The sequence below is a fragment of the Euprymna scolopes genome, chromosome 29 (assembly GCF_053919585.1).
Source record: "Euprymna scolopes isolate OS-2025 chromosome 29, ASM5391958v1, whole genome shotgun sequence".
Classification (NCBI taxonomy): domain Eukaryota; kingdom Metazoa; phylum Mollusca; class Cephalopoda; order Sepiida; family Sepiolidae; genus Euprymna; species Euprymna scolopes.
The window spans coordinates 43561333-43587092 of NC_136510.1; the positions used below are offsets into that span (position 1 = coordinate 43561333).

Genomic DNA, 25760 nt, shown 5'->3' on the forward strand with positions numbered 1-25760 from the left:
CCATCCATCTTACACTCCCTCTCTCTTTCCATCTAACACTCCCTCTCTCTCCATCTAACACACCCTCTCTCTCCATCTAACACACCCTCTCTTTCCATCTAAAACTTCCTCTCTCTCCATCTTACACTCCCTCTCTCTCCATCTTACACTCCCTCTCTCTCCATCTTACACTCCCTCTCTCTCCATCTTACACACCCTCTCTCTCCATCTAAAACTTCCTCTCTCTCCATCTCACACTCCCTCTCTCTCCCTCTCTCTCCATCTATCTTACACTCCCTTTCTCTCCAACTTACACTCCCTCTCTCTCCAGCTTACACTCCCTCTCTCTCTCTCCATCTATCTTACACTCCCTCTCTCTCTCTCCATCTATCTTACACTCCCTCTCTCTCTCTCCATCTATCTTACACTCCCTCTCTCTCTCTCCATCTATCTTACACTCCCTCTCTCTCTCCATCTATCTTACACTCCCTCTCTCTCTCCATCTATCTTACACTCCCTCTCTCTCTCCATCTATCTTACACTCCCTCTCTCTCTCCATCTATCTTACACTCCCTCTCTCTCTCCATCTATCTTACACTCCCTCTCTCTCTCCATCTATCTTACACTCCCCCTCTCTCTCTCCATCTATCTTACACTCCCCCTCTCTCTCTCCATCTATGTTACACTTCCCCTCTCTCTCTCCATCTATCTTAACACTCCCCCTCTCTCTCTCTCTCTCTCCATCTATCTTACACTCCCCCTCTCTCTCTCTCTCCATCTATCTTACACTCCCCCTCTCTCTCTCCATCTATCTTACACTCCCCCTCTCTCTCTCTATCTATCTTACACTCCCCCTCTCTCTCTCTATCTATCTTACACTCCCCCTCTCTCTCTCTATCTATCTTACACTCCCCCTCTCTCTCTCTCTCTCTATCTATCTTAAACTCCCCCTCTCTCTCTCTCTCTCTCTCTCTCTATCTATCTTACACTCCCCCTCTCTCTCTCTCTCCCCATCTATCTTAAACTCCCCCTCTCTCTCTCTCCCCATCTATCTTAAACTCCCCCTCTCTCTCTCTCCCCATCTATCTTAAACTCCCCCTCTCTCTCTCTCTACATCTATCTTACACTCCCCCTCTCTCTATCTCCATCTATCTTACACTCCCCCTCTCTCTCTCTCTCTATCTATCTTACACTCCCCCCCTCTCTCTCTCTCCATCTATCTTACACTCCCCCTCTCTCTCTCCATCTATCTTACACTCCCCCTCTCTCTCTCTCTCTCTCTATCTTACACTCCCTCTCTGTCTCTCTCTATCTTACACTCCCCCCCTCTCTCTCTCTCCATCTATCTTACACTCCCCCCCTCTCTCTCTCTCCATCTATCTTACACTCCCCCCCTCTCTCTCTCTCCATCTATCTTACACTCCCCCTCTCTCTCTCTCTCCATCTATCTTACACTCCCCCCCTCTCTCTCTCCATCTATCTTACACTCCCCCTCTCTCTCTCTCTCCATCTATCTTACACTCCCCCTCTCTCTCTCCATCTATCTTACACTCCCCCTCTCTCTCTCTCTCCATCTATCTTACACTCCCCCTGTCTCTCTCTCTACATCTATCTTACACTCCCCCCCTCTCTCTCTCTCCATCTATCTTACACTCCCTCTCTCTCTCTCCATCTATCTTACACTCCCTCTCTCTCTCTCCATCTATCTTACACTCCCTCTCTCTCTCCATCTATCTTACACTCCCTCTCTCTCTCCATCTATCTTACACTCCCTCTCTCTCTCCATCTATCTTACACTCCCTCTCTCTCTCCATCTATCTTACACTCCCCCTCTCTCTCTCCATCTATGTTACACTCCCCCTCTCTCTCTCCATCTATGTTACACTTCCCCTCTCTCTCTCCATCTATCTTAACACTCCCCCTCTCTCTCTCTCTCTCTCTCTCCATCTATCTTACACTCCCCCCTCTCTCTCTCTCCATCTATCTTACACTCCCCCTCTCTCTCTCTCTCCATCTATCTTACACTCCCCCTCTCTCTCTCTCCATCTATCTTACACTCCCCCTCTCTCTCTCTATCTATCTTACACTCCCCCTCTCTCTCTCTATCTATCTTACACTCCCCCCCTCTCTCTCTCTCTCTCTCTCTATCTATCTTAAACTCCCCCTCTCTCTCTCTCTCTATCTATCTATCTTACACTCCCCCTCTCTCTCTCTCTCCCCATCTATCTTAAACTCCCCCTCTCTCTCTCTCTCCCCATCTATCTTAAACTCCCCCTCTCTCTCTCTCTACATCTATCTTACACTCCCCCTCTCTCTATCTCCATCTATCTTACACTCCCCCTCTCTCTCTCTCTCTATCTATCTTACACTCCCCCCCTCTCTCTCTCTCCATCTATCTTACACTCCCCCTCTCTCTCTCCATCTATCTTACACTCCCCCTCTCTCTCTCTCTCTCTCTCTCTATCTTACACTCCCTCTCTGTCTCTCTCTATCTTACACTCCCCCTCTCTCTCTCTCTCCATCTATCTTACACTCCCCCTCTCTCTCTCTCTCCATCTATCTTACACTCCCCCTCTCTCTCTCTCTCCATCTATCTTACACTCCCCCTCTCTCTCTCTCTCCATCTATCTTACACTCCCCCTCTCTCTCTCTCCATCTATCTTACACTCCCACTCTCTCTCTCTCTCCATCTATCTTACACTCCCCCTCTCTCTCTCCATCTATCTTACACTCCCCCTCTCTCTCTCTCCATCTATCTTACACTCCCTCTCTCTCTCTCTCTCCATCTATCTTACACTCCCCCTGTCTCTCTCTCTCCATCTATCTTACACTCCCCCCTCTCTCTCTCTCCATCTATCTTACACAAGTATGCGCTGGAGGAAATTGGTTATGATTAGCATAAATGGTTTGTTTTGTGTTGACTTGAAGATAGCGAACTTTTTGTTGGTATAACACTCTGGCTTCACCAAGTACCCATGTTTTCTGTGCATGTGGGATAATAGGAACTGTGCTCAGCATTACACTACAAGTATTGGCCTATATGGGAAGAATTGGTGCCTTGCAAAGGAACGACATCAATGACCCCCTGATAGACAGAATACTTTTCCCACCGATATACATCAAGCCTTTGCTTAATCACGCAGGTCACTAAGGCTCTGGACAAGCATGGTGACTTATTCACTTACTTATGCTAGGCTTTTCCAGAGTTGACCATAGAGAAGTTGAAAGTTGGCATCTTTTACAGTCCTCAGATCCTGCGGAAGTAGGACTTAAACCGTGGAAGGCATTTGTTCTCGTAATAAAGAACTTTCTTGGCAACAATTAGGTTAGAAGCTATGAAGAACTTGCTAACAACATGCTGACTGTTTCTAGAAATCTAGGCCCAAAGATAATTGTGTCAAGATGCACATATGAACCGGTTTCCTTAAAATATGGGCTCAACAAGTGACAAGCAGAAAGGAGATTCTATCAGAATCTGAAAAAAGTGGAGACCAGGTATCACGGTCGCTGGAATGCAATCATGATTGCTGACTACCGTTGGAATCTGAAAAGAGACCTCCCTGACGCTGAACATTCCAAGAGTTTGAAGAAACGGAAGTTCAAAGCCTGAAGTTTGAACAACGGTGAAGTAACGTGCAATTTACATGTACTTACCTTTATCAATGTCCACCATTCAGTTTACGGTAATCGATGTTTCTATCAGGTTATCAATATAAGTTATTGACAAAACAATTTTTCTCTTGAAAACATATTTAGAACATGTGTTGACAAAAATCCAGCCTTAGTCATTACCGTTTCAGCTATCGTCAGACAGATAAGAAATAGTTTAAAATGAACCGACTTTAATGCATAAATGTATATTTGCCCACACGTAACAGAGCACTTGAGGTTGACTTATGCCTGCCAAGTGCTTTTTTTTTGTTTTTCAATTTTAGGCCCTAAACAGCTTTTTTTACTGGTTAAAAACCCATAAAAGAATGGTCCGCAAAAAATGCAATCATTTAAGCCACCTCTCATTGCTCTGCAACCTTGCGTTTTGGAGAAGATGCATTTTGAAAAAATACAGACAGACAGACATAGTGAGTTTTATAAATTAGATTTAGTTGGCAATGACAATTATTTTTACAAAAGAACAGTAATTTTTTTTTCTTGATAGTATTGGCACTGACGGACATTATTTCAAAAGGATTATTAACAGTAAATTATACAGATTGATATCAAAAGCACCATGGAATTTCCACAGGGTCATCTTGTTTGTTATCTTTATTATACTAGATGTACCTGGTATTGTCCGGTATTAAACGTAACATTAAATTCCTTTAAAAAAAAATGAAGTAAATAAAAAATGGAAGGAAACTGTGTATGCGAGTATTGTTTTTTCCAAACAGTAGTAGTAGTAGTAGCAGTAGTAGTAAAAGAGTAGTAAAGAGTTTTTTAGTAAAAAAAAATATATACTCTGGCTGAGATCGAAACCTAAACAATAAGTCAAGTATGATAACCATTAGTCCAGTTTGCCAGGACCCTTTAAAAAATGTTTTTAAACCTTGTGAAACAGTTGACAAGCAGACAAAAAAATCCAATGACTTCAAAAGTGCCAATTTTTCAATTTTGACCCTTTAGCAGCACTTTTCCGGATGAAAACTGATTTTAAAGTTTTCCACATGTCTGAATACTCTATATATCAAATTTCAAGTTTGTAGATCAAAAAGTCGTTGAGTATATAGGTTGAGAAGTGTTCTCAAACACACACACACACACATTCTCACTTTTATAGATGTATAGATTTCTCTTTGTCTATCTCTTCCACTTTTTCTTGAAAATTACTGGGCCGATCTGGCTGAAATTTTGTATGGACGTTTGCTATCATAAAGTGCAGCAAACTAAGTATTATGGTATCCATTCAATGCGCAGTTAGTGAAAAGTAGAGATTAGTCACCACAATCACGTTTATTCAGAAACTACTGGTATGATGTGGATGAAATTTTATGTGAAGCTTTATTATGATAAGGTCCAGCGAACTAAGTATTATGGTATTCTATCGATGCACAGTTAGGGATTAACATGAATTAGTATTTAATATAAAAATGAGCACAAATTTAAACATATTCAACCATCAATTTGACAAAGCATTCATTCTAAGTCAAAGGTCTATATTGTTTTTAACGAGCGAAAAAGTCTAGTTTAGTGTAATATTTTTCTGACTAAATATTTTTTTTTATTACTCATGATGGTTCATTAGTTTGAATATGAAACACTTTTCATGTGTCCTTTCCCCACACCCTCTCGCCTTAACACACACACACACACACGCACACGGAGATTGTTAAATTATCCTTGGCGTTTGATAGCCAAGTATTTGGGATTACTGATAATTATCAATAACCAAGAAAGAAACAAAAGGAGAAAAAATAGGCAAGATTAATTTAATCTTATTATGTAATTAATTTTTTGGGGAAGTAGTTTTTTCTTTTTAACTTGCCTTCATCAAGCATAATCAGTGTTTTTCATATATATATATACACTAGCTGTACCCTGCCACGCGTTGTTGTGGCTCAATTTGGTGTAATGGAAAATTCTAATAAAAAGAGAAAATGCATGTTTCTTATATTCTTAGTACAGCAATCCACTCCAAAAAGTAAAAAAAAAAAAAGGCGAAAATGAAAAAAATGGTACTCTTGCAAAATTGAATCCTGATCCTCGGGATTACCGTCAATCATGGCTTGGGCTTGACCAACAATCAGTGGATAAAGCTGAACATAGCAAAAATGTTGAAACGCTAAATGTTTTTTTTTTTTTTTTGTTTGTTTTCTATATACAAAAATGTGAGTTAGTAATTAATATTTGAGTGATGGGGGGGGGGGGTTACTATGTACAGATTCGAAAAAGTTGTCCAAAAACAAATAAATGAAAGCAAAGGTAAGGTAATTTACGTTTCTACCTAACTGGATAATTGTTTAGTGTTTTTATGTAATGTAAAATGTTTAATCGGCTCGAAAAACAGAAATGGTTGCAGACTCTGTTGAATACGTTAAGTTTGGGAAAGTAAGTTGAAAACTAAAAACTATACAATACAGTGTCAAAAACCCACCAAATATATGTTACCATGACATAGGCTGACATAATCGGTGGGTTTGTGACAGTATTTTGCATAGGTTTTAGTTTTAACTCACTTTCTCAAACTTAACGTAATCAACAGTGTCCGCCACCATTTGTATCTTTCAAATACACCGACAAACACTGTTTTTCGAGCCGACTAAACATTACATTATATGAAAAGGGTTTGTATTACTAAACACAGATACAAAGAAGTTGTCAAAAAATAAATATATAACAAATAAATGTTATCAAAGGCAAGAAAAGTAAATGTTCTACCTAACTGGATAAGATTGTAGTGTTTTTATGTAATGTATAATGTTTAATCGGTTCAAAAACATGCAGTGTTTATCGGTATATTTGAAAGATACAAATGGCGGCAGACTGTATTGAACACGTTAAGTTTGGGGAATTTTGGGAAAATGAGTTTAAACTAAAAACTATACAAAATACTGTTAGGAACTCACTCAATATATGTTACTGTGACGTAGGCTGACATATAATCAGTGGTTTTAAACTTTTGCTCGATACAGGTGACGACTTTTAAGAGTCCCTTTTAGTGATTACCTGGTTTGAGAATATTATACAACTAAACGGCAAATCTGCCCCAAAAATCCGGTATTATTTTACTTTAAGGCCCGTCTCATGTTCGTATATGACGAAATATTTTATTGTAGATTTCAGTGTACTAAAAACGAATCTGCAAACCGTTTCCGTCGCAAAAAGAAAGTTTTCATGATATGAAGAAATTACTTTTTCGAAAAGTGGGTGATCACTTTTCAATGTAAATTTAACTTGGAATGAGCACCCAGTTTCTGGCCACCTGAGATAGGGGCATTTTTCTGTGTGTGGGGGTGTTTTGACGCCGCGTCCCCCCCCCCCTCCCAACCAATTTAAACAGGTAATTTTAAAGGATTTTCCAAGGGTAGAAAGAAAGCCCCTCCCCCAAAAAAAATCATGGCCACAAAGTGGGTGATCATTTTACGTTAAATTATTATGGAAAAGTGATCCTTCACTTTCTTAAACTAACATTTCTTCATATCTTGGAAACTACTCGTTTGCCTTAATTATAAACGTTATTTTCGTTTTCAGCGACCCCGAAAACCTATAAGAGTGGTAATTTTAAAGGAATTTTCGTGGGTGGAGTAATTCTTCATATTTACCTTTTTTTTTTTTTTCCAATAACATAAGAAATTAAGAATTAGACAAATTTATTTTAGGTAGGCTTCGCCAGGAAAGCTTTTAAAAATAAAAAAATTAAGATAAACAAATGGTGCTAGTGCACTTACCGATCCGCACTATTTTTTAAATCGTATTTCCAAGTTTAATTAAAGTTTTATGATATGTTTTATATGTTTTTTTTTTTTATTCAATTGTAAGGTTAAAGTACAAAAAATATATATATATATATATATATATATATATATATATAATTTAAAAAATAGGGATTTTTTTTTTTTTTTTTACCCATCTATTAATTAGATAGTTAAATGTTGCAATTCGAAAGTCTTCAACGTGTGGTGCACGTGAAAGGCTCATTTCTACCGGAAATGAAATGGCGGACAGTCTCGCAGTTACGAAAAATATTTTTATTTTATTTAATATATTTTTATAATTTGCGATCTTAACGATCTTAATTTATTTTAATAACATGCAAACATTCCTTGACTTTACAGATAAATTTTCTGAAAATTTCAATTAAATTGGTAATGTAGAAATATGGTTCTATCGACTTTGAACGAACCAAGAATTACATTTTTATATATATAGATTATATTTTAAAAATTGATGATGAAAAATAAAATTGATTGAATTACAATATTTTTATGATTCCTTGTTTGAATTTTTGATGGACCAATAAATATTGTAATTCATTCAATTTTATTTTTATTATTAATTTTTACTATTTTTTTTATTTGCTCTATCCAGTATATTGAGCATTTTATTATTTTGTTATGTTACAATTTTAAGATAATATTGATAGTTATCTTTGTAATTCGCTTTCTCTCATTCTCTTTCTCCTCTCACTCTCTTTGGCTTTCGCCTTTCTTTCACTGTTTGTTTTCGCATCCTTTTCTTTCCTCCCTCTCTCTCTCTTTCCTCTCCTCTCCCTTCTTCATTCCTTTCTCCCTCCCTCTCCTCTCTCTTCCTTCCTCCCTCTCCTCTCTCTTCCTTCCTCCCTCTCCTCTCTCTTCCTTCCTCCCTCTCCTCTCTCTTCCTTCCTCCCTTCTCTCTTCCTTCCTCCCTCTCCTCTCTCTTTATCCATTCTTTTCCTCTCTTTTTATTCCTCCCTCTCTCTTTATCCCTCCCTCCTCTCTTTCTTCTTCCCCTTTCTTCTTCTCTACCCTCTGTCTTCCTCCCTAACCTCTTCCTTCCCCCTTCTTTTCTTCCCTATTCCTTCTATCACCTTCCGCACCTCCTTTTCCTTTTCTCACCCTATTTTTCTTTTTCTTTTCTGTGTTCTTTTTCTCTCGCTTTGCTCTTTTTCCTTTTCTCTCCCCTTTCTCTTTTTCTCTTTCCCTTTCTCTTTTTTCTTTCTCTCCTCCATTTCTCTTTTCCCTTTCTCTCCCACCTTCTCTTTTCCCTTTCTCTCCCACCTTCTCTTTTCCCTTTCTCTCCCACCTTCTCTTTTCCCTTTCTCTCCCACCTTCTCTTTTCCTTTTCTCTCCCACTTTCTCATTTCCCTTTCTCTACCCCTTTTTTTAATTTCCCCTTATTCTTCCTCTTTTTCCCTTCCTATTTGTGTCTTTTTCTTTCCTATCTCTTTCTTTTTCCTTTCCTAACTCTTTCTTTTTTCCTTTCTATCTTTCTCTCTTTTCCCCTTCTCTCCCTTTCTCTTTTCCCCTTCTCTCCCTTTCTCTTTTCCCCTTCTCTCCCTTTCTCTTTTCCCCTTCTCTCCCTTTCTCTTTTCTCCTTCTCTCCCTTTCTCTTTTTCCTTTTCTTTCCCTCTCCCTTTTTCCTTTTCTTTCCTTCTCCCTTTTTCCTTTTCTTTCCTTCTCCCTTTTTCCTTTTATTTCCCTCTCTCTTTTTCCTTTTATTTCCCTCTCTCTTTTTCCTTTTATTTCCCTCTCTCTTTTTCCTTTTATTTCCCTCTCTCTTTTTCCTTTTATTTCCCTCTCCATTTTTCCTTTTATTTCCCTCTCTCAATTTTTCCTTTTCTATCTCTCTCTCCTTTTCCTTTTTTACCTCTCTCTTTCTCGTCTTGTCTTTATCCCTCTCACTCTTTCTCTATCCCCCCCCCCAAAAAAAAACAAGTACTTCTATTGATTTAAAAATTGCCCCCATATTTCAGACGTCTGATCTTCTCCTTAAATGCCACGCTATATAATTCCATAAACGGTTCCAATCGCTTCTCAAAGAATCGTTTTCAAAAAATTGACAAGGCAAAATTCCAAGAAGTATTACGGAATCGTCCGCATTCCGATTTGCGCTTGAAGACAATGATGCCGTCATTGTGAGTGCACTTGCACTTAATTCTACTTGCAGTGGTGGAATTTTTAGCAGGCATCACTTGCAGCCAACATGTGGCGGCATTGTTTAGCGTTTATTAGAATCGACATTGATCTCATTTACGAAATAAAGAAAATCTCTTTTCATTTTCTTTATTTCATTGTTTTATTTTTTCTAATTATTTTTATCTTTATTCCTTTTCTCTTTTCTTTTTTCCCTTTTCTCTTTTCTTTTTTCCCTTTCTCTTTTCTTTTTCTTTTTCCCTTTCTCTTTTCCCTTTTCCTCTCTTTCTCTTTTCCTTTTTCCTCTGTTTTTTCCTTTCTATCTCTCTTTTTTACTTCTCTCTCTTTCCAGGATCCTCTCTCTCCTTCTCGTCTTCTTTCTCTCTTTCCCTTCTTCTCTCTTTCTCCCTCCCATTCTTCTCTCTCTCTCTCTCTCTCCCTCCCTTTCTTCTCTCTCTTTCCCTCCCTTTCTTCTCTCTCTCTCCCTCCCTTTCTTCTCTCTCTCCCTCCCTTTCTTCTCTCTCTCTCCCTCCCTTTCTTCTCTCTCTCTCCCTCCCTTTCTTCTCTCTCTCCCTCCCTTTCTTCTCTCTCTCCCTCCCTTCTTTCTCTTTTTCTCTCTCTTCTTTCTCTTTTTCTTTCTAACTTTTTTCTTTTTCTCTCTCTTTCCTTTCTTCTTTCTCTTTTTCTCTCTCTTTCCTTTCTTCTTTCTCTTTTTCTCTCTCTTTCCTTTCTTCTTTCTCTTTTTCTCTCTCTCTCCTTTCTTTCTCTTTTTCTCTCTCTCCTTTCTTTCTCTTTTTCTCTCTCTCCTTTCTTTCTCTTTTTCTCTCTTTCTCCTTTCTTTCTCTTTTTCTCTCTCTCTCCTTTCTTTCTCTTTTTCTCTCTCTCTCCTTTCTTTCTCTTTTTCTCTCTCTCTCCTTTCTTCTTTCTCTTTTTCTCTCTCTCTCCTTTCTTCTTTCTCTTTTTCTCTCTCTCTCCTTTCTTCTTTCTCTTTTTCTCTCTCTCTCCTTTCTTTTTCTCTCTCTCTCCTTTTTCTTTTTCTCTCTCCTTTTTTTTTCTCTCTCTTTTCTTCTTTCTCCTTTTCTCTCTCTCTTTTCTTCTTTCTCCTTTTCTCTCTCTCTTTTCTTCTTTCTCCTTTTCTCTCTCTCTTTTCTTCTTTCTCCTTTTCTCTCTCTCTTTTTTTCTTTCTCCTTTTCTCTTCTTTCTCCTTTTCTCTCTCTCCTTCTTTCTCTGTTTTTCTCTCTCCTTTCTTCTTTCTTTAATGTTTCATTTACAACTACAAAAACTATAATGAAACGAAGAACAGATGAAATGATCACTGGTAGTAGAGGATAACCTAAAACTCCCTTTTTCATTGACTACTACACTGAGATGTAAGGGAGGGCGCCACTTACCGTTGATTATCACTTTATAAATAATAAATATTTAACAGGCAGTCATCAAGTACAATTCTGTTTTTGATCTGACTTAACTGAGAATTGAACTCTAGTTTCTTAACCCATTAGCGAACATTCTAACTACTATGCCAAATGAGCCGGTTTACTTTTAAAAAATGATAAAAATGCCGAATTTAGGAATAGTCCAGGTTGTAGTTTGGATACTTGAATGGTTTGATATAGTAGGATTTTCATAACAAACAATTTTATTATTTTTAATTTGAACTTAAAAATGTTGTTTAATGCAAGTCAGTATTATGGGTCCCATCGTTTATATTAGACTAGCATGACTACCCAGCGTTGCCCGGAGTCATAAACATTAAAATAGAAGAGTTAAAAAGTGTGTGGAACAAACAGACAACTGCCTTTTATAGAATAGAATAGCCTGGTTGCCCGGCGTTGCCCGGATGTTGGAGGTGTGTGTTGAGCAAAAAAAAAACAAAAAAAAATGTTGTAGTAGGCAGGAAAGCTCGAACCCGTGATGTAAAGGTGGAAAAGAAAGTGGAGGTGTGTGTAAGGGCGCTGGTTGAGCAAAAAAAAAAAAAAAAAAAAAAAAAAATAGGAGTAGTAAGCAGGCTCGAACCTGTAACGTGCCAGAGGAAAAAGAGGTGTAAAAAAAAACACTGTCTTATCGATGAGCCTACCATGGTTGTGATGTCATAGCCGGTCGAAATAATGCCTTTTATGTGTCGTTTACGTGAGCTTTGAATGACTTGCAAAAAATATCAGCAAACAAAAACGACCTTCTCTGTAGAAAAGTGCCCAGTTGAGGGTGAAGAAATTAATGTTTTTGGCCAATTTTTTTATATTCGTCGTCCGAAGGGTCGCACTTCAAAATGATACGGATCTCATAAAATCCATTGCCTCGTTCAAAAATTTTAGGCATACATACATACATACATACATACATACATACATTTAAACAGACAGGTGAGATTTATATAATATATTACAACAAAATACAAAACTCTCTATCTGCTTTCATTAAAATCCCCCCCAATTATCTCCCTTTCATTCTCTCTGTTTCACTTGTTACTCTTCTTTCCATGACAGTGGTAAATTGGTACCAACAATAGTCGCTGAAGTGGCGTGGTTGCTATGGAAACCAGTTATAAAAAACGTCGCTCACCTCCTTACGTTTTTTTACAATTTTGAACACTAGTAAATTCATCATAACTTTTGTTTTACTGAACGAAAATTGAAAATTTTTTTTCACAATATAGTTAAGACGGTGATCTATAAACTGTAATAATTGTTTGAAATTTGGTCAAAAAATGAGTGAGCGGTGAAGCTTTACAGCAGTTCTAAATAACTATAACTGCCACTTAACCATATGTTCAAACACGGTAGTGTTTGAATGATATATATATATATAATAAAAATTACAATAAGTTTACCAAGGTAAACTTAAAATATATTATAAATATTAAAGAGTTAATATTTACAAGTAAAATAAACTCAGCCAGATGTAAAAGCTCAATAAAACCGAAAAGGAAATAGAGCTTATAATATGAACAAATGATTAATAAAACATGTTAAAAGACATCTTGAAAAAGAGTTAAAAACATATTTAATTTTAAAAAGGAAGCACAAGATAAGTGGATAGTCCTTAATATATATATATATATATATATATATATATATATATATATATATATACACACACACATTGTAGCTATATGCACCCAGCGTTGCCCAGGATGGAATAAAGTAATTTTAGCTTTTAACATTTTAATACTAAGGAGACTGACGTTGCCCGGGATTGAATAAAGATGAAGATCAACACATGTTCCACACTTCCGATACTTTTATTGTCATCGAAATCAGTGAAATTGACCATTTTTCAATCAAATCAATTGCCTTTTTTAGTCTGGGACCCACCGTGGTGCACCAGGAGGAGATTTTACATGCTTTCTGACATTGATTAGTCCACAATACATTATATAGTCTACATTACAGTGTAGAGAACCTAATGTTCATTTTATAAAATTTATTTTTATAATAGCTTGAATTAAAGTTTATAATGCAAAAGTCAAATATAATGGTTCAATTGTGCTTGAGGCATAAATATTCATTTTGAACCCTAGCCCCTGTCTTATAAAAAAAACTGATTTTATACCCTGGGTCCTTCTGCCAGTGTGGTGATAAAACTTCTCAAAGGCACTTGTGATGTTAGGCTGTACAAGGACATTTACTTTGGTCAAAATCGAACTGTTCTTTCTCTAATTGGATTTTTTTCTATTATTAATTTTCAATATATATCAGAAGCATTCCGATACAAAGCATATCTAAGAACACTCCCTGAAACATAAAATACATTTGTGTAAAATTTTTAAATAACTAACCACATCGTTTCGGAGTCCATAGGGAATGCGCTTACACACACACACACACACACAAAGTGTCTTCCACACGCACATACATACATGCATACATACATGCATACACACATACACACATACATACATACATACATACATGCATACACACATGCATACACACATACATGCATACATACATACATGCATACACACATGCATACACACATACATGCACACATACATGCATACATACATACATACATACATACATGCATGCATACATACATAAATACATACATACACACATACATACATACACACATACACACATGCATACATGCATACATACATACATACATACACACATACATGCACACATACATACATACATACACACATACATACACACACATACATACATACATACATACATACATACATACATGCATGCATGCATACATACATACATACATACATATGTATAAATCCAATATGGCTCACTTTGATAAAATTCTTGTTTTCTTGGAGAACTATATTTTTAGAGTATATTTTTGTTTTTTGCTAGAGGGTTTTCTTCTGGAAGCGACACTTGATCTTCTGAAGAGCTGCATAAATGAAATAAATAAATGGTAATTACATGTTTATTCTTCGGTTAGCTCCCAAACCTTCATTCATTAATGTTGAAATTTAAAAATGACCGTTTTTTTCTTCTCTATTTGAATGTCTCCTCCCTAATAGATGGATGGAGGTCACCGCCATATCAGCCCCTTCCCCTCCCCGCACACCATTGTCTCAGGCCATCTTCACGATTGTACCCTCTTGAATCCAGACTCCTCTATTACTTTAAGCATCTAGCCCGACTGTCACATAAACATTGACGTAATTTGCATTGTTTCTAATCTTCTCGTTTTGATTTCCATATGTCCTCTTAAACATTATTAAATCCTGGGTGGAGACGAACATGACTCGCCAACAAAAGAACAACAAGAAACAAAAAAGAATGCATCCGTTCAATCTGCACATTAAGCAATGGAAGTGTGACAGACAAACAAAAATGCAATTTCAATCTTACGCCTGACAGACCAACGGAAATGCTATTTCAAACTTGTGTGTGTGTGTGTGTTAATAAAACATGTTAAAAAGCTCTTTAAAAAAGAGTTAAAAACATTTAATTTAAAAAGGAAACACTAAATAAGTGGATAGTCCTTAATCCGCAGAGTTTTGAAGAAATACTTTCCTTCTCATCAGAGGGTAAGAATTAGCAAAATGCGGTATCGGATTTTGCTTGCAAAAGTATTTGATGAAACTGCAAGTAAGTCAAAGATCTTACTTGATAACAAAAAGTGAAGCAGAGGGAATAGGGTGAATAAAAAGGTGATTTCACATGAATGAATAGTCTGGTAAAAGGTAAAGTATCCAATGACGGTAAAATCCAAAAATGCAAAATGTGTATGCGTTTCTGTTAGTTTAATATTTTGAAACGTGCATTTTTATAAATACACGTTTTGTTTTATTTATTTTGAATCTATTCATAACTCAGCTTTCTATAGACTGTTAGATTTTGATTTTGATGGAACTATTTACGTCACTATTTACAGATTTCTGACTAGTGATTTATTGATAGAATTCTGCCATTTGAAATCACGGACTCCATTTTTAATTCCCCTCTCCTATTTTAAAGCACTTCTACAAACATTGCTTTGGCTTACAATTGTGAAAGTTTTTAAATTCATGCAAACTAGTAATTCTTTACTTTTATTTTGCTAGTTATTTCCTCTGGTAAGAAAAGCTTTAAATTTTTGTAACTCCATGGAATAAAAATAAATCTTTTTGTTATTTCAAACATTTGAAGAAATAATAAATAATGTAGATTTTATTTTTCAATATTTAATTTTATTGTGTGTGTGTATATATATCGCCCAACATGTTCCCCGTTTCATCCGAGATCATCAACCTACCACCAGAAAATCTCAACTGATAGAATCGTCCATCGGCCAACACTTGGTCGATAAAAAGGAGTGCGGTCTTGTTTTCTCTCCGGAGTGTTTTTCTGTTTTGTACCGAGGACGCACAAAGTTCCACCTGTCTGTCCTCGAAGCACTTGCCATCATTGATAACCCCCCTACTTTGTGCAAGCAGAGAAACCTCCGGCTTCAATTAGAATTATTTGGGTAGTCAGGGTTTTTTTTTTTTTTTTTTTAAACCTCCTCTCCGCTCTTACTCCATACCACTACCAAATATTCTAAAAAAATAATAATTTTCAGACTTATGACCCTTGAAAACGTTAGTCTGAACGAAAAGCGCTTTGGGTGTATTTTAACAGTCTTGTTTTTAATCGACTTGTTTATTTTATTGAATTGTACATATAACTTGCCCCATTTTTTTTTTTTTTTTCTTATTTTAGTTGATTGAATTTACGCGATGGTTCACTTCTTTATAATATATATATATATATATATATATATATATATATATATATATATATATATATATATATAAAAGCACATAAACATACTAGCTGTTGCTCAGGATGAAGCAACTATTTTAGTTTTTAATTTTTGATTTGTTTACACATTATTACACTTATACAGAAAAAGAAATAATATTTTTGTTGTAAGGTAGACAATTCTTTTATTATTGTATTCTTGAATTTAAGATACGGGTTATTCCCCTTTGCATTATTTGAGTTATGCTTATGATTGAAGACTTTATAAATGATTTTTTTTTTACGTTCCTTTCCACCAAAGACCACCAAAAATGCTATTTCAAACTGTCCTATGACATACCGATGAAAATGTTATTTCAAACTTAAGCATGATAAATCAACGGAAATGCTATTTTAAACTTAAGCAATATAGATCTATAAAAATATTATTTGAAACTTAAATGTGATAGACCAATGGAAATGCTTTTTGAAACTCAACTTTCACAAAAAAATTAATTTACAATTTGTAAAAGCCGTCTAATAGATGTAAGCATGCAAAAAAAAACGTTGTGATGATGATAATATTGTGACAAACCAATGAACAGACAGAGATGCTTATAAAGATGCTTGATAAAGTAAGATGCATCTATTTAATCTGAACGTTTGTGCTGAAAATGCTATTTCAAACTGAAGTGTGACAGACCAGTGGACAGAATGTACGGTCACTTGAACTGAGAAAATGTTGCTAAAAGTGAAGTAGGAAACAAACACTTTGTTAAATGTCCAATTCTTGCAAGAAACAATGGACAATGAAGTCAATTGGGAACAGAGATGAAGAATGGATTTCCTGAAACTTCACAGAAAACAATTCTTGTTCGCCTGATGAAAAAAAATTGAAAATTTTGTTTTACCGAAAGGACTTAATTATGTGGACAAGCTGTTAGCTCATCTCAAGAACATGAAATTATTTCAAGTTGTACCAATGTGTTAAAGTTGGGGGAAAATGAACAAAAAACAAAAACAGGCTTTCTTTTTTACTTTTATTGTTAATTCAAGTGATTTTTATTTAAGAGAAAACGATATAAAGAAGTGTCCAGATATAAGTTAGTTTGGTGAAAGTCAATTTCTAAAAGCCGTTAGCACATAAAACAGGCGTTATGATGCTGATGATGATGTGTATATAAAAAACAGGATTCTTTGTTGGTTTGATCACATTGAAAGAATGCATGAGAGTGCTTAGGTTAATAATTGCGCAACTCTTGCCACAAAAATGACATGACCAGGCACCTTTACAGTGGGTATCCATAGTCTGTCAAGACTGAAGGTAGTTACTATATATATATATATATATATATATATATATATATATATATATATATATATATATATATATACACACACAATTTTATATTTACTAAAACAAGCATCGAAACTCACCTCTCTATTCTTCATTTTATCGGTTCATAATGAATTGTGTATTCAACTTATATATATATTTATATATATCCATTGAGTTTTTATTCATTTACCTTTAAAAAGGAAAAAAAAAGAAAAAAAAGAAAGGCAAATGGAAAAACAAAGGTGTTAATTTCAAGTGTCCAAAAATTGTGTCTCTCACTTTTGGTTCATAATTGTTGTTAATTATATGCAATTAGTGGTTCGGTTTTTTTTTTGTTTTTTTTTGTTTTTTGCTTTTTTGTTTTTTCCCCCTTTTCTTTTTTCCTCCTTACACCCCTACCACTGCCAAATCTTAACGGACGTCATTATTCAATATTTTTAGTCGTTTGATCTTTTGTTTGAAAACCAATAAACAAACGCCAACTTGCATTTTTAATCAGGTTTGCGCGGGGGGGAGGGGGTGATTGGTTGGAGTGGGGAGGGAAGTACTGAGAATTATCGACTCTCTGTTTCCACGGCAGAAATTATCAAGCGAATTTATTGATTTCATTGTTCTTTGCATTTATTGATGAAAATCGGATTTTTCCAATACGCCGCGTCCTCTCATCTTCATGAGAGAAGGATGTAGGTAACTAGATCTGTATACTCTTTCCTTCCCTCGAGGATTGAATTAGGTACAATATCAATTTTCTTTTATAAGGGGGAGAGGAAATCCAGAAGTTTGAAAAGGAGGCACTCTGGATTTGGACAAAAATTCGAATTCACTAAGATTGTCAGTTGTCTATTATCCGGGATTGTTCACATAATAAAAGCTCTTATTCAATTCTATTATCACCGTTATGTAAAATTCGCCCACCACGGGTGGTTTGGGTCACATAAGTACATATGCAATTTTCTAGTTTATTTATTTATTTTTTTTCCAAACTTAATTTTCTTATACATCTATGGAATTATGAATAAATTAGAAAAAGGATCCAGTTATGTGTTATAGTTGTCAGAAAAATGTTTTTTTAAAAACCCCTAATAGTCAATAAATTTGAGAAAGAAGTTTTGTTTTTATTAAACCGATTATAACAATAAAAATATCGCTTGCGTGTTATGAAAAAGAAATAAATTAGATTGTAAAATATTTTCTTTAAGTAGAGATTTCTCTGAACATTACTGTCATTGGAAAGATTTCACGAAGTTAAAAAGGTTCATAAACATTATTCTAGGGAGAAACCACCAGTTCCGGAAGGAAACCAACAGAGTTCCAAATAGATGGAAACAATAATCTGACAACAAAAAAGATAATAAAAAATCTCCCACCATCTTTGCGATTTTTATTTTCTTAAAGTCTAGCTCGATTTTTGATTGTCCTCTATTTCTGAGATCGTATGTTAATTTAATGTTAAATTTATGAAATTAAATTGCTTTGTAAATTGCAATCGAATGGAAACAGAAAAAAAATCCTTATTCACATCTATATTAATAAACGGATCGATTCGGTTTCAACTACCTCACAAAATTTGTTTCTTTTTTTTTTTTTTTTTTTTTTTTTTTTACAAACCAAATTTTTTTTTATACATGCACAAAATTGTGAGTAAACTGCAAAAAGGATCCAATGGTTGTCAGAAAAATATGTTGATTTCTTTTTTTTTTTCTTTTTTTTTTTCCAAAATTGTCAATAAATTTGAAAAGGATATTTTTGTTAACCTAAACCGGTTATATAAAAAATATTGCTTGAAAAAGAAATAAATAAGATTGTTTTTTTTTTTTTGTTTTTTTTTACATAGGCATTAACACTTATCAAGGCCCAGGGGCCACTCGAGGATAAGGGTTAAAGAGTGTACAGTAGAAATTGGACAATATAGTAATTGTCAGTAATGGAAATTCAGTAAATTTGTTAACTTAAGGGGAACGGCTTATCAAGGACTTGTTTACATTGGACTTGAAGACAACCATATTGTAGTCAGCTGGAAAGCAGGAAAACGGGAGACAGTTCCAGAGGCGTGCAGTTCTAAGAAAAAAGCTTTGTTCATGGAATCTACGTTTAGGTTTACACACAGATAAAGAGTGGGGGGGGGGAATTATTGATAGTGTTTTCAGCTAGACGAGTGTTTCTTGTGAAAGTTTGGCGAAGAGGGACCATAGATTGAAGTTCAGTCGAGCACTTGCCATGAAAATAACGATAAAGCAAAGACATACTTGCTACATCTCTTCTGTGAGAAAGAGGTTGCAGGGAAGAAAAAAGGACATCTCCTATGAGGCTACGAAGTCTATTTTGAACTCTATCAAGGCAGGATAAGTTCTTTCTAGCAGCTCCTGCCCAGATATGGCAACAGTACTCCATCCTTGGACGAACTTGGCTCTTATATTGTAAAATATTGCTTGAAAATAAATAAGATTGTAAAATATTTTCTTATGTAGGGGTTCCTTCGGAAGAATCTCATCAAGGTAAAATGTTGGAAAACATTTACAAGGATCTGTTATTAACTGACCGAGAATTAATAATTTGTATTACATGGCATAATGGATGAACTGCTAAGTAAAATTCCGTTTTAAGTTGCACGTTTTTTTTAGGATAAAGTTTCAATCCTCAGTATGAGCGATTCTAAGAATACAATTGTCAATTACTTAGAACTTCCACCCAGTCATGGCTGACAGGATGTGAGCATGCTATCACCATGGATTAAATAATGGGTTCCATTTAAAATTCTGTGCAGATTCCAAAGTTCCACAAGATCTACCTAGATAAGGTCAGAAGTTACATCGGCTGAAACGTTGTGGGAATAACACTAAAGATGAAAACAGTAGTCGGAATAATCCAAATGATACAAATTTCTTCATTAAACGCACAGATTAAATGGAAATTAATGATTAAAATGAAATTTTAAAAGAGTTGTTGCTGTTGTTGTTGTTGTTCTTCTTCTTCTTCTTCTTCTTCCTCATTCCTTCATTCATTTCGCATAAATCAGATGATTATTGTTGGCATTTATCAGCCCCCCCCCCGATATCTTTCCAGTTAGAATTCTTTTTAGAAAGACATTGGCTACTTATGGGAGGAACCACGTAAACATTGCCAACATCTCTCAGTGAAAATGTTTCTGTGGAATGAACTGGATTCGAGCTTGGCACACTAAGCCACCATCACCAGAGGTGTTGGTTGTTTTTGTTGCAGTTAAAAAAAAAGTATGATGGCAAAATATTTCTGATTCTTAAAAATATACGATAAGTATATAAATGATGATTTTCCCCAATCATTTCTTTTGATAGTACATTAAAAAATTGCACCAAATTTTGTTTAAATTTATGGAGCTTTTCAAAACTTTACTTCGTGCGGGGACAGCATAACCAAATCAGCACATTCGTTCTACTAATCTTCTGATACCGCCATTCCTTTTTCTCTGTGTGAAATATAAAGCTCAACAAACAAGGCACAGTGCCACTTTGATCTTGCATTTCAGACCAGTTAACATTGGGATTGGACATGTCTTACTTATAAAGTAATTCTTTTTCATTTTAGTCTTTGGGGACAATTTTTTTATTTTCATTTTTTAATTCAATAAATGTTCAGATAATTAATGTTTAATTTTGGTGTTATTGTGTTAATTTGGTGTTAAGTTTTCTTTTATCGAAAAAGTTATGTGAAACTTTAACAATTTCAGAGAAATTCTTTGAAAATTTTTAAAACTTGAATTTTCTCCCCCTGGCCCGAGTAGAGATCTCCCAAAATGGAAACACAAAAAAATATCCTTAAGAACTAAACTGCACTAATCTTCTGATACCGTCATTCCTTTTTCTCTGTGTGAAATATAAAGTTCCACACTTTCAAAGTTTTTGAGGAACTGTTACATTTCATTGAGAAAATCTATATATCTATGAAAGTGAAAGTGTCTGTCTGTGTGTCTGTCTGTGTACATTTACCTACACAATATCTCTGTCAATTTTCAGTCTACAGACTCAAAATTTGATATACAGGGTACTGAGATTTGGGAAAATCTTTGTAATCGGTTTTCGGCCAGAAATTTGCCTGTTAAGGAGTCAAAATTCAACGATTTGACCTTTGAGAACTTTGATACACATCCAAACACCCGGGCAACACCGGGCTGAAATGCAAGTATAATTATAAAAGCAAATAATTATGTACCAAAAGTTATCTCCCTTGCTTCAAAGAGATTTCGAGTGAAGTTTTTTTTTTTTTCATTTTCATCCCAAACAAGGCACAGTGCCACTTTGATCTTGCATTTCAGACCAGCTGACATTGGGATTGGACATGTCTTACTTATAAAGTAATTCTTCTTCATTTGTAATTGTATCATATTATTTGTGGATCTATACATAAGAGTTTTAATCAATTCATTCTTTATATTTCTCCCATATCACAAGTACCACAATAATAAGGTCAACGACATACTTCAACTGACGACAGTTACTTTGTGAAAAATAATCAACTGCTAATTCTCCTAGATCAGCCATGTCAAACTGAGGTCCATGTGGCTCAGTTTGTATTGTCATGAAGGCCTCACACGACTAATTAAAGTCATTGAATAATATAATTGCAGAATATTTGTTTGTTTGTTTTTACAAACATACAAATGAATATACAAATGATTTTTTTCTAATCATTTCTTTTGATAGCACGTTAAAAATTGCACAAGTTTCATTTAAATTTATGGAGTTCAAACATTTTTACTGCACAGCATAATCAAATCAACACGCTCATTCTCATTAGATCACTGAAGTTAAGCAATGTTGAACCAGACCAGTAGCAGATGGGTGACCATTCTGGGAATAATAGGTGCTGTATGTGAGTCTGGAAAGCAGTGACAACCTACCAGACCTAATCTTTCTGCCAGAACAAATACATGATAACTCAAAACACGGTCAACAAGTTTCAGAGTTGCTATGCGAATGATGATGACCTGAAGCGGTCATGCTGCTGATGTCTTTTTCTTAGGGACAGTGGGGGGGGGGTAGATATCAAAAATACATTTGTGTTTGTTCTACTTTTGAAATCAATACAATGTGATATATATATATATATATATATATATGTATATATATATATAAGAAACGATTCGAATACCAAAAAACATGCAGTTTTTCAGTAAAGAATGCACGTTAGTCCATCAGAGCAATTGCTCGAATCGAGTATATGGGTTTCTACGGGCTTCATTCATTGGTTCTCATATGAGAAGACAATCGAATTTGAGATCCACACATTATTTGGGCATACGTTATTGTTTAGCAATTGTGTGTGTGGTTGATTTTCACTGCTCATCATTCCCTGTTAAGGGCGAGAAAAAGTTTTTTTTAAAGATATGAACTTAAATAGAGCCATATTAGTACTGTTATGATATGTGTTCTTCAGAATGATCTGAATATTTCTGATTCTTTTGTTCCAGTTCGTTTGAATTGTTTGTCTAGTATTCTTCATCAATTACATTTTTATAATATATATGTCTATTTCAGTTCAGCTACATTATAATAATACATATTTCTAGTTCAATAGCTGCTTTTAAGGGCTTTTGAAACTTTCTTTTTGCTGTTTTCCTCCTACCAATCAATCAATCAATAAGGGTTTTATCACTCAATGAGGAACCCCTCCCTGGACTTTAACCATCTAACTCTGTCCCGAGCTATTTGCTGCCATGTGGGACCCATTTGTTGTATCCGGTCGTCCCTCCATCTCGTTCTTGGTCTTCCCTTTGCTCTCTTATGTTCACGAGGTGTCTATTCTGTTGTCCTGATGGACCATCTATTATGTTGCCTGGCTACGTGTCCTGCCCACCTGTGTTTGAATGTTTTGATGACAGTATTGGTGTCAATAACTCTTGTTTGTTGGCAGATCCAGATGTTTGTCTTTTTGTCTTGTAGAGTGATGCCTAACATTATCCTCTCCATCTTCCTTTGTGTTACTGGCAAAATTTTACTTTGTCGAGTTGTCAGGGCCCATGTTGCACTACTGTAGATCATCACATATTCATTGGAGATCTTCCCTTTCCTACCTATAGCCTTAGTTTTTTCAAGACTAAGGTCAATAGACATCTCCCACGTTTGTGTTAATCATCTTTAGTTCTTTTTATCCTTACATCAAGTGGTTTCATGCTTTGTCTGGAGCAATTTTTGTAAAAAAAAAAGTTTGACTATAGGATATACCAGACTTTTTGAAATTCTGATTGTCTGGATACAATTTGTAATGTTTTGATTTAAATTCATAACCATTTTCATGATAGTCTGTTTGTTTTTGGTGGAATTCATAATTGGCAGCCATTTTTGTTTCTATGTAAATCATTTACTTTGCCGCCATTTTTGTTTTTTAGGTAAAATCACAAATTGAAGATCAAGTGAGAAAGATGATTATATCATACCGAAAAGATGAAGATTTACAGAATCTAATTGATTGGGTGCAAAAAGGATGGGTAAGTAGACTGATTTTAGCCATGTCCTAGCATGGAAATTTAGCATTGCCCGGGAACAATAATTACGAACATAAAAATTTGTTGAAATTTTCTATAACACATTTCTTTATTTTACGTTTCTGAATTTTTGAGATGAGGATTGATTATTCATATTATTTGGATTCTTCGGACTACTGTCTTCATCTTGAGTGTCATTTTCACAACATTTCGATCGATGTAGCCTCCAACCTTCTTCAGATGTATCTTGTCGAACTCGGTAATGTTACCGACAAATTCTGGAATGATCCATGATGCAGTGATTAGAGTACTTGGAAAAATCAATTGTAAAAGTGATATTCTCCTGAAGGTTGAAGATTCAATTCTCAGTGTGGGCGACTGAAAAGTACAATTACGAATTACTTAGAACCTCTATCCAGTCATGGCTGACGGAACAAGAGCATGCTACCCCCATCCCCCCGTGAAGTAAATAAAGGGTTCCATTCAAAATTCTGTCCTAATTCCCACGTTTCTTTGTTTTGTTTAAAGGTCCTATTATGAAGTTAGAAAATATGCATAACTTTATTTAATTTTTACTTAATAAATAAAATAGAAGTGAAACCTGGTGAGTGAGGGTTGGGGATATGCATTGCATGGAGAGAACTGATATAAGAATGATATGACGGATGTCTAATGTGAGTCTTAAAAACAAGTTTTAATCTAATGATCTCAGAGGAAGATTAAATCTTGAACATTTGTGCAAATTTTCTATCACACGTTTTTGTTTTGTTTCAAAGTCTTTTTATGAAGTGAGAAATATATATTGTTTTATTTAATTTTTATTTAGTAAACTAACTAAAGTATATATCTACACCAGCTGGTGCTGCTAGATCAGGCTGTGAGAAGATACCGGCTTCCTGACTTAAAATGCAATCAACATTAATGTCATTTTTAAATTTTTTTTTTTCCTTTCCCTTTTGCAAAACTCAGTTATGTTCAGCAAAGCCAAAAATAAAAACAACAATTTTCCTCTACAGAACAACCAAACCAAACTCCATGAATACATATGTGAAGATGTAAGGAACTTGAAGAATGGTTCAGCATTAAATAACCCCCCAAAAAAACAAAAAAAAATCAGTGAAACTAAACCGCATAAGTATTTTAAAATATAATGAACTTGAAGCATAAAAAAAGCTTTTACCAAAATGACCGAATTTTGCAGTAAATAATCTAAAAAGGTTTGATATGCCATAAAACGAAACAACGAAACCAAACCATTGTAAGTCTTGCTTTATCAACAAATTTGGAAACAAATTAATACCCTCCTCCCCGAAAAAAAAGAAATAGAATCAAAATGTCTGCGGTTGATGCTTGCCTCACAAACTTAATCTGACTCTCATGGGCGAAAAATGATTCTGCATACAAAACTAGAAAAGAAATCTAATTAAATAATAATAAAAAAAAAAGAAGCAAAACTTCAAACCTTGATAAACATTAACATTTTTTTTTTGTTTTAATTTTTCTTGATGTACGCATTCTGAAAACAACTAGATAGAAATGCAAATAGTCATTTAAATTTTTTTTTTTTTTACATTATCGTTTTTTTATTATTAATTTTCATTTTTTTTTTTTAAATATTTTTTTTAATGGATCAAATGCTTGAGATGCTGAGTTTCCTCTCAAGATGAATAATTTAAAACCTAATTGAATAATAATAAAAAATATAATTGGAAAAAAAAAAAAGTCTGAATGATTCACCAATTTAAAAAATTTCCTGAACTTTCACACAGTGTAATCCTCTCCTCAAAAGAGTACTTGAAAAATGAGAGATAATTAAACAACGTCATTTGTGGCTCAGAAAAAGAGATACAATTAATTTTAACTCATTAACTTTGTAATTATATATCAAAAAAATGTCTTTTCATTACATTTTTTTAATGAAAAAGTGATTTTATTTAAAGTAAATTATATATCCTGAAATAGCTGTCTTTTATTTGAAGTTTATATTATACCTGTGCCTAAACCTAAACGTAGATTCCATGAGCAAAGCTTCTTTCTTAGAACTGCACGCCTGTGGAACTCGCTTCCATTTGCCTGCTTCCCAGCTGACTACAACTTGGTTGTCTTCAAATTCTTGATGAACAACCCCCCCTAAGTAATCCAATTTACCAAATTTCCATTACTAACATTTACTACAATATCATCCCATTGACTACTGTAAACTCTAGAACCCTTATCCTCGAGTGGTCTCCGGGCCTTGATAAGTGATGACTTCTATG

At 35.0% G+C, this 25760-nt stretch overlaps 1 protein-coding gene across 4 annotated transcripts in view; it reads left to right on the forward strand.

Moving 5' to 3' along the window:
• Positions 1–25760, forward strand: part of LOC145252622 (tetraspanin-5-like) — a 220598-nt gene that overhangs the window by 131376 nt on the left and 63462 nt on the right. For all 4 annotated transcript variants that reach the window (XM_080112342.1, XM_080112344.1, XM_080112343.1 and 1 more), the window contains exon 4: positions 23407–23505. In XM_080112342.1, the coding sequence (XP_079968468.1) occupies positions 23407–23505 (99 nt within the window). The remainder of the gene's footprint in view (positions 1–23406; positions 23506–25760) is intronic.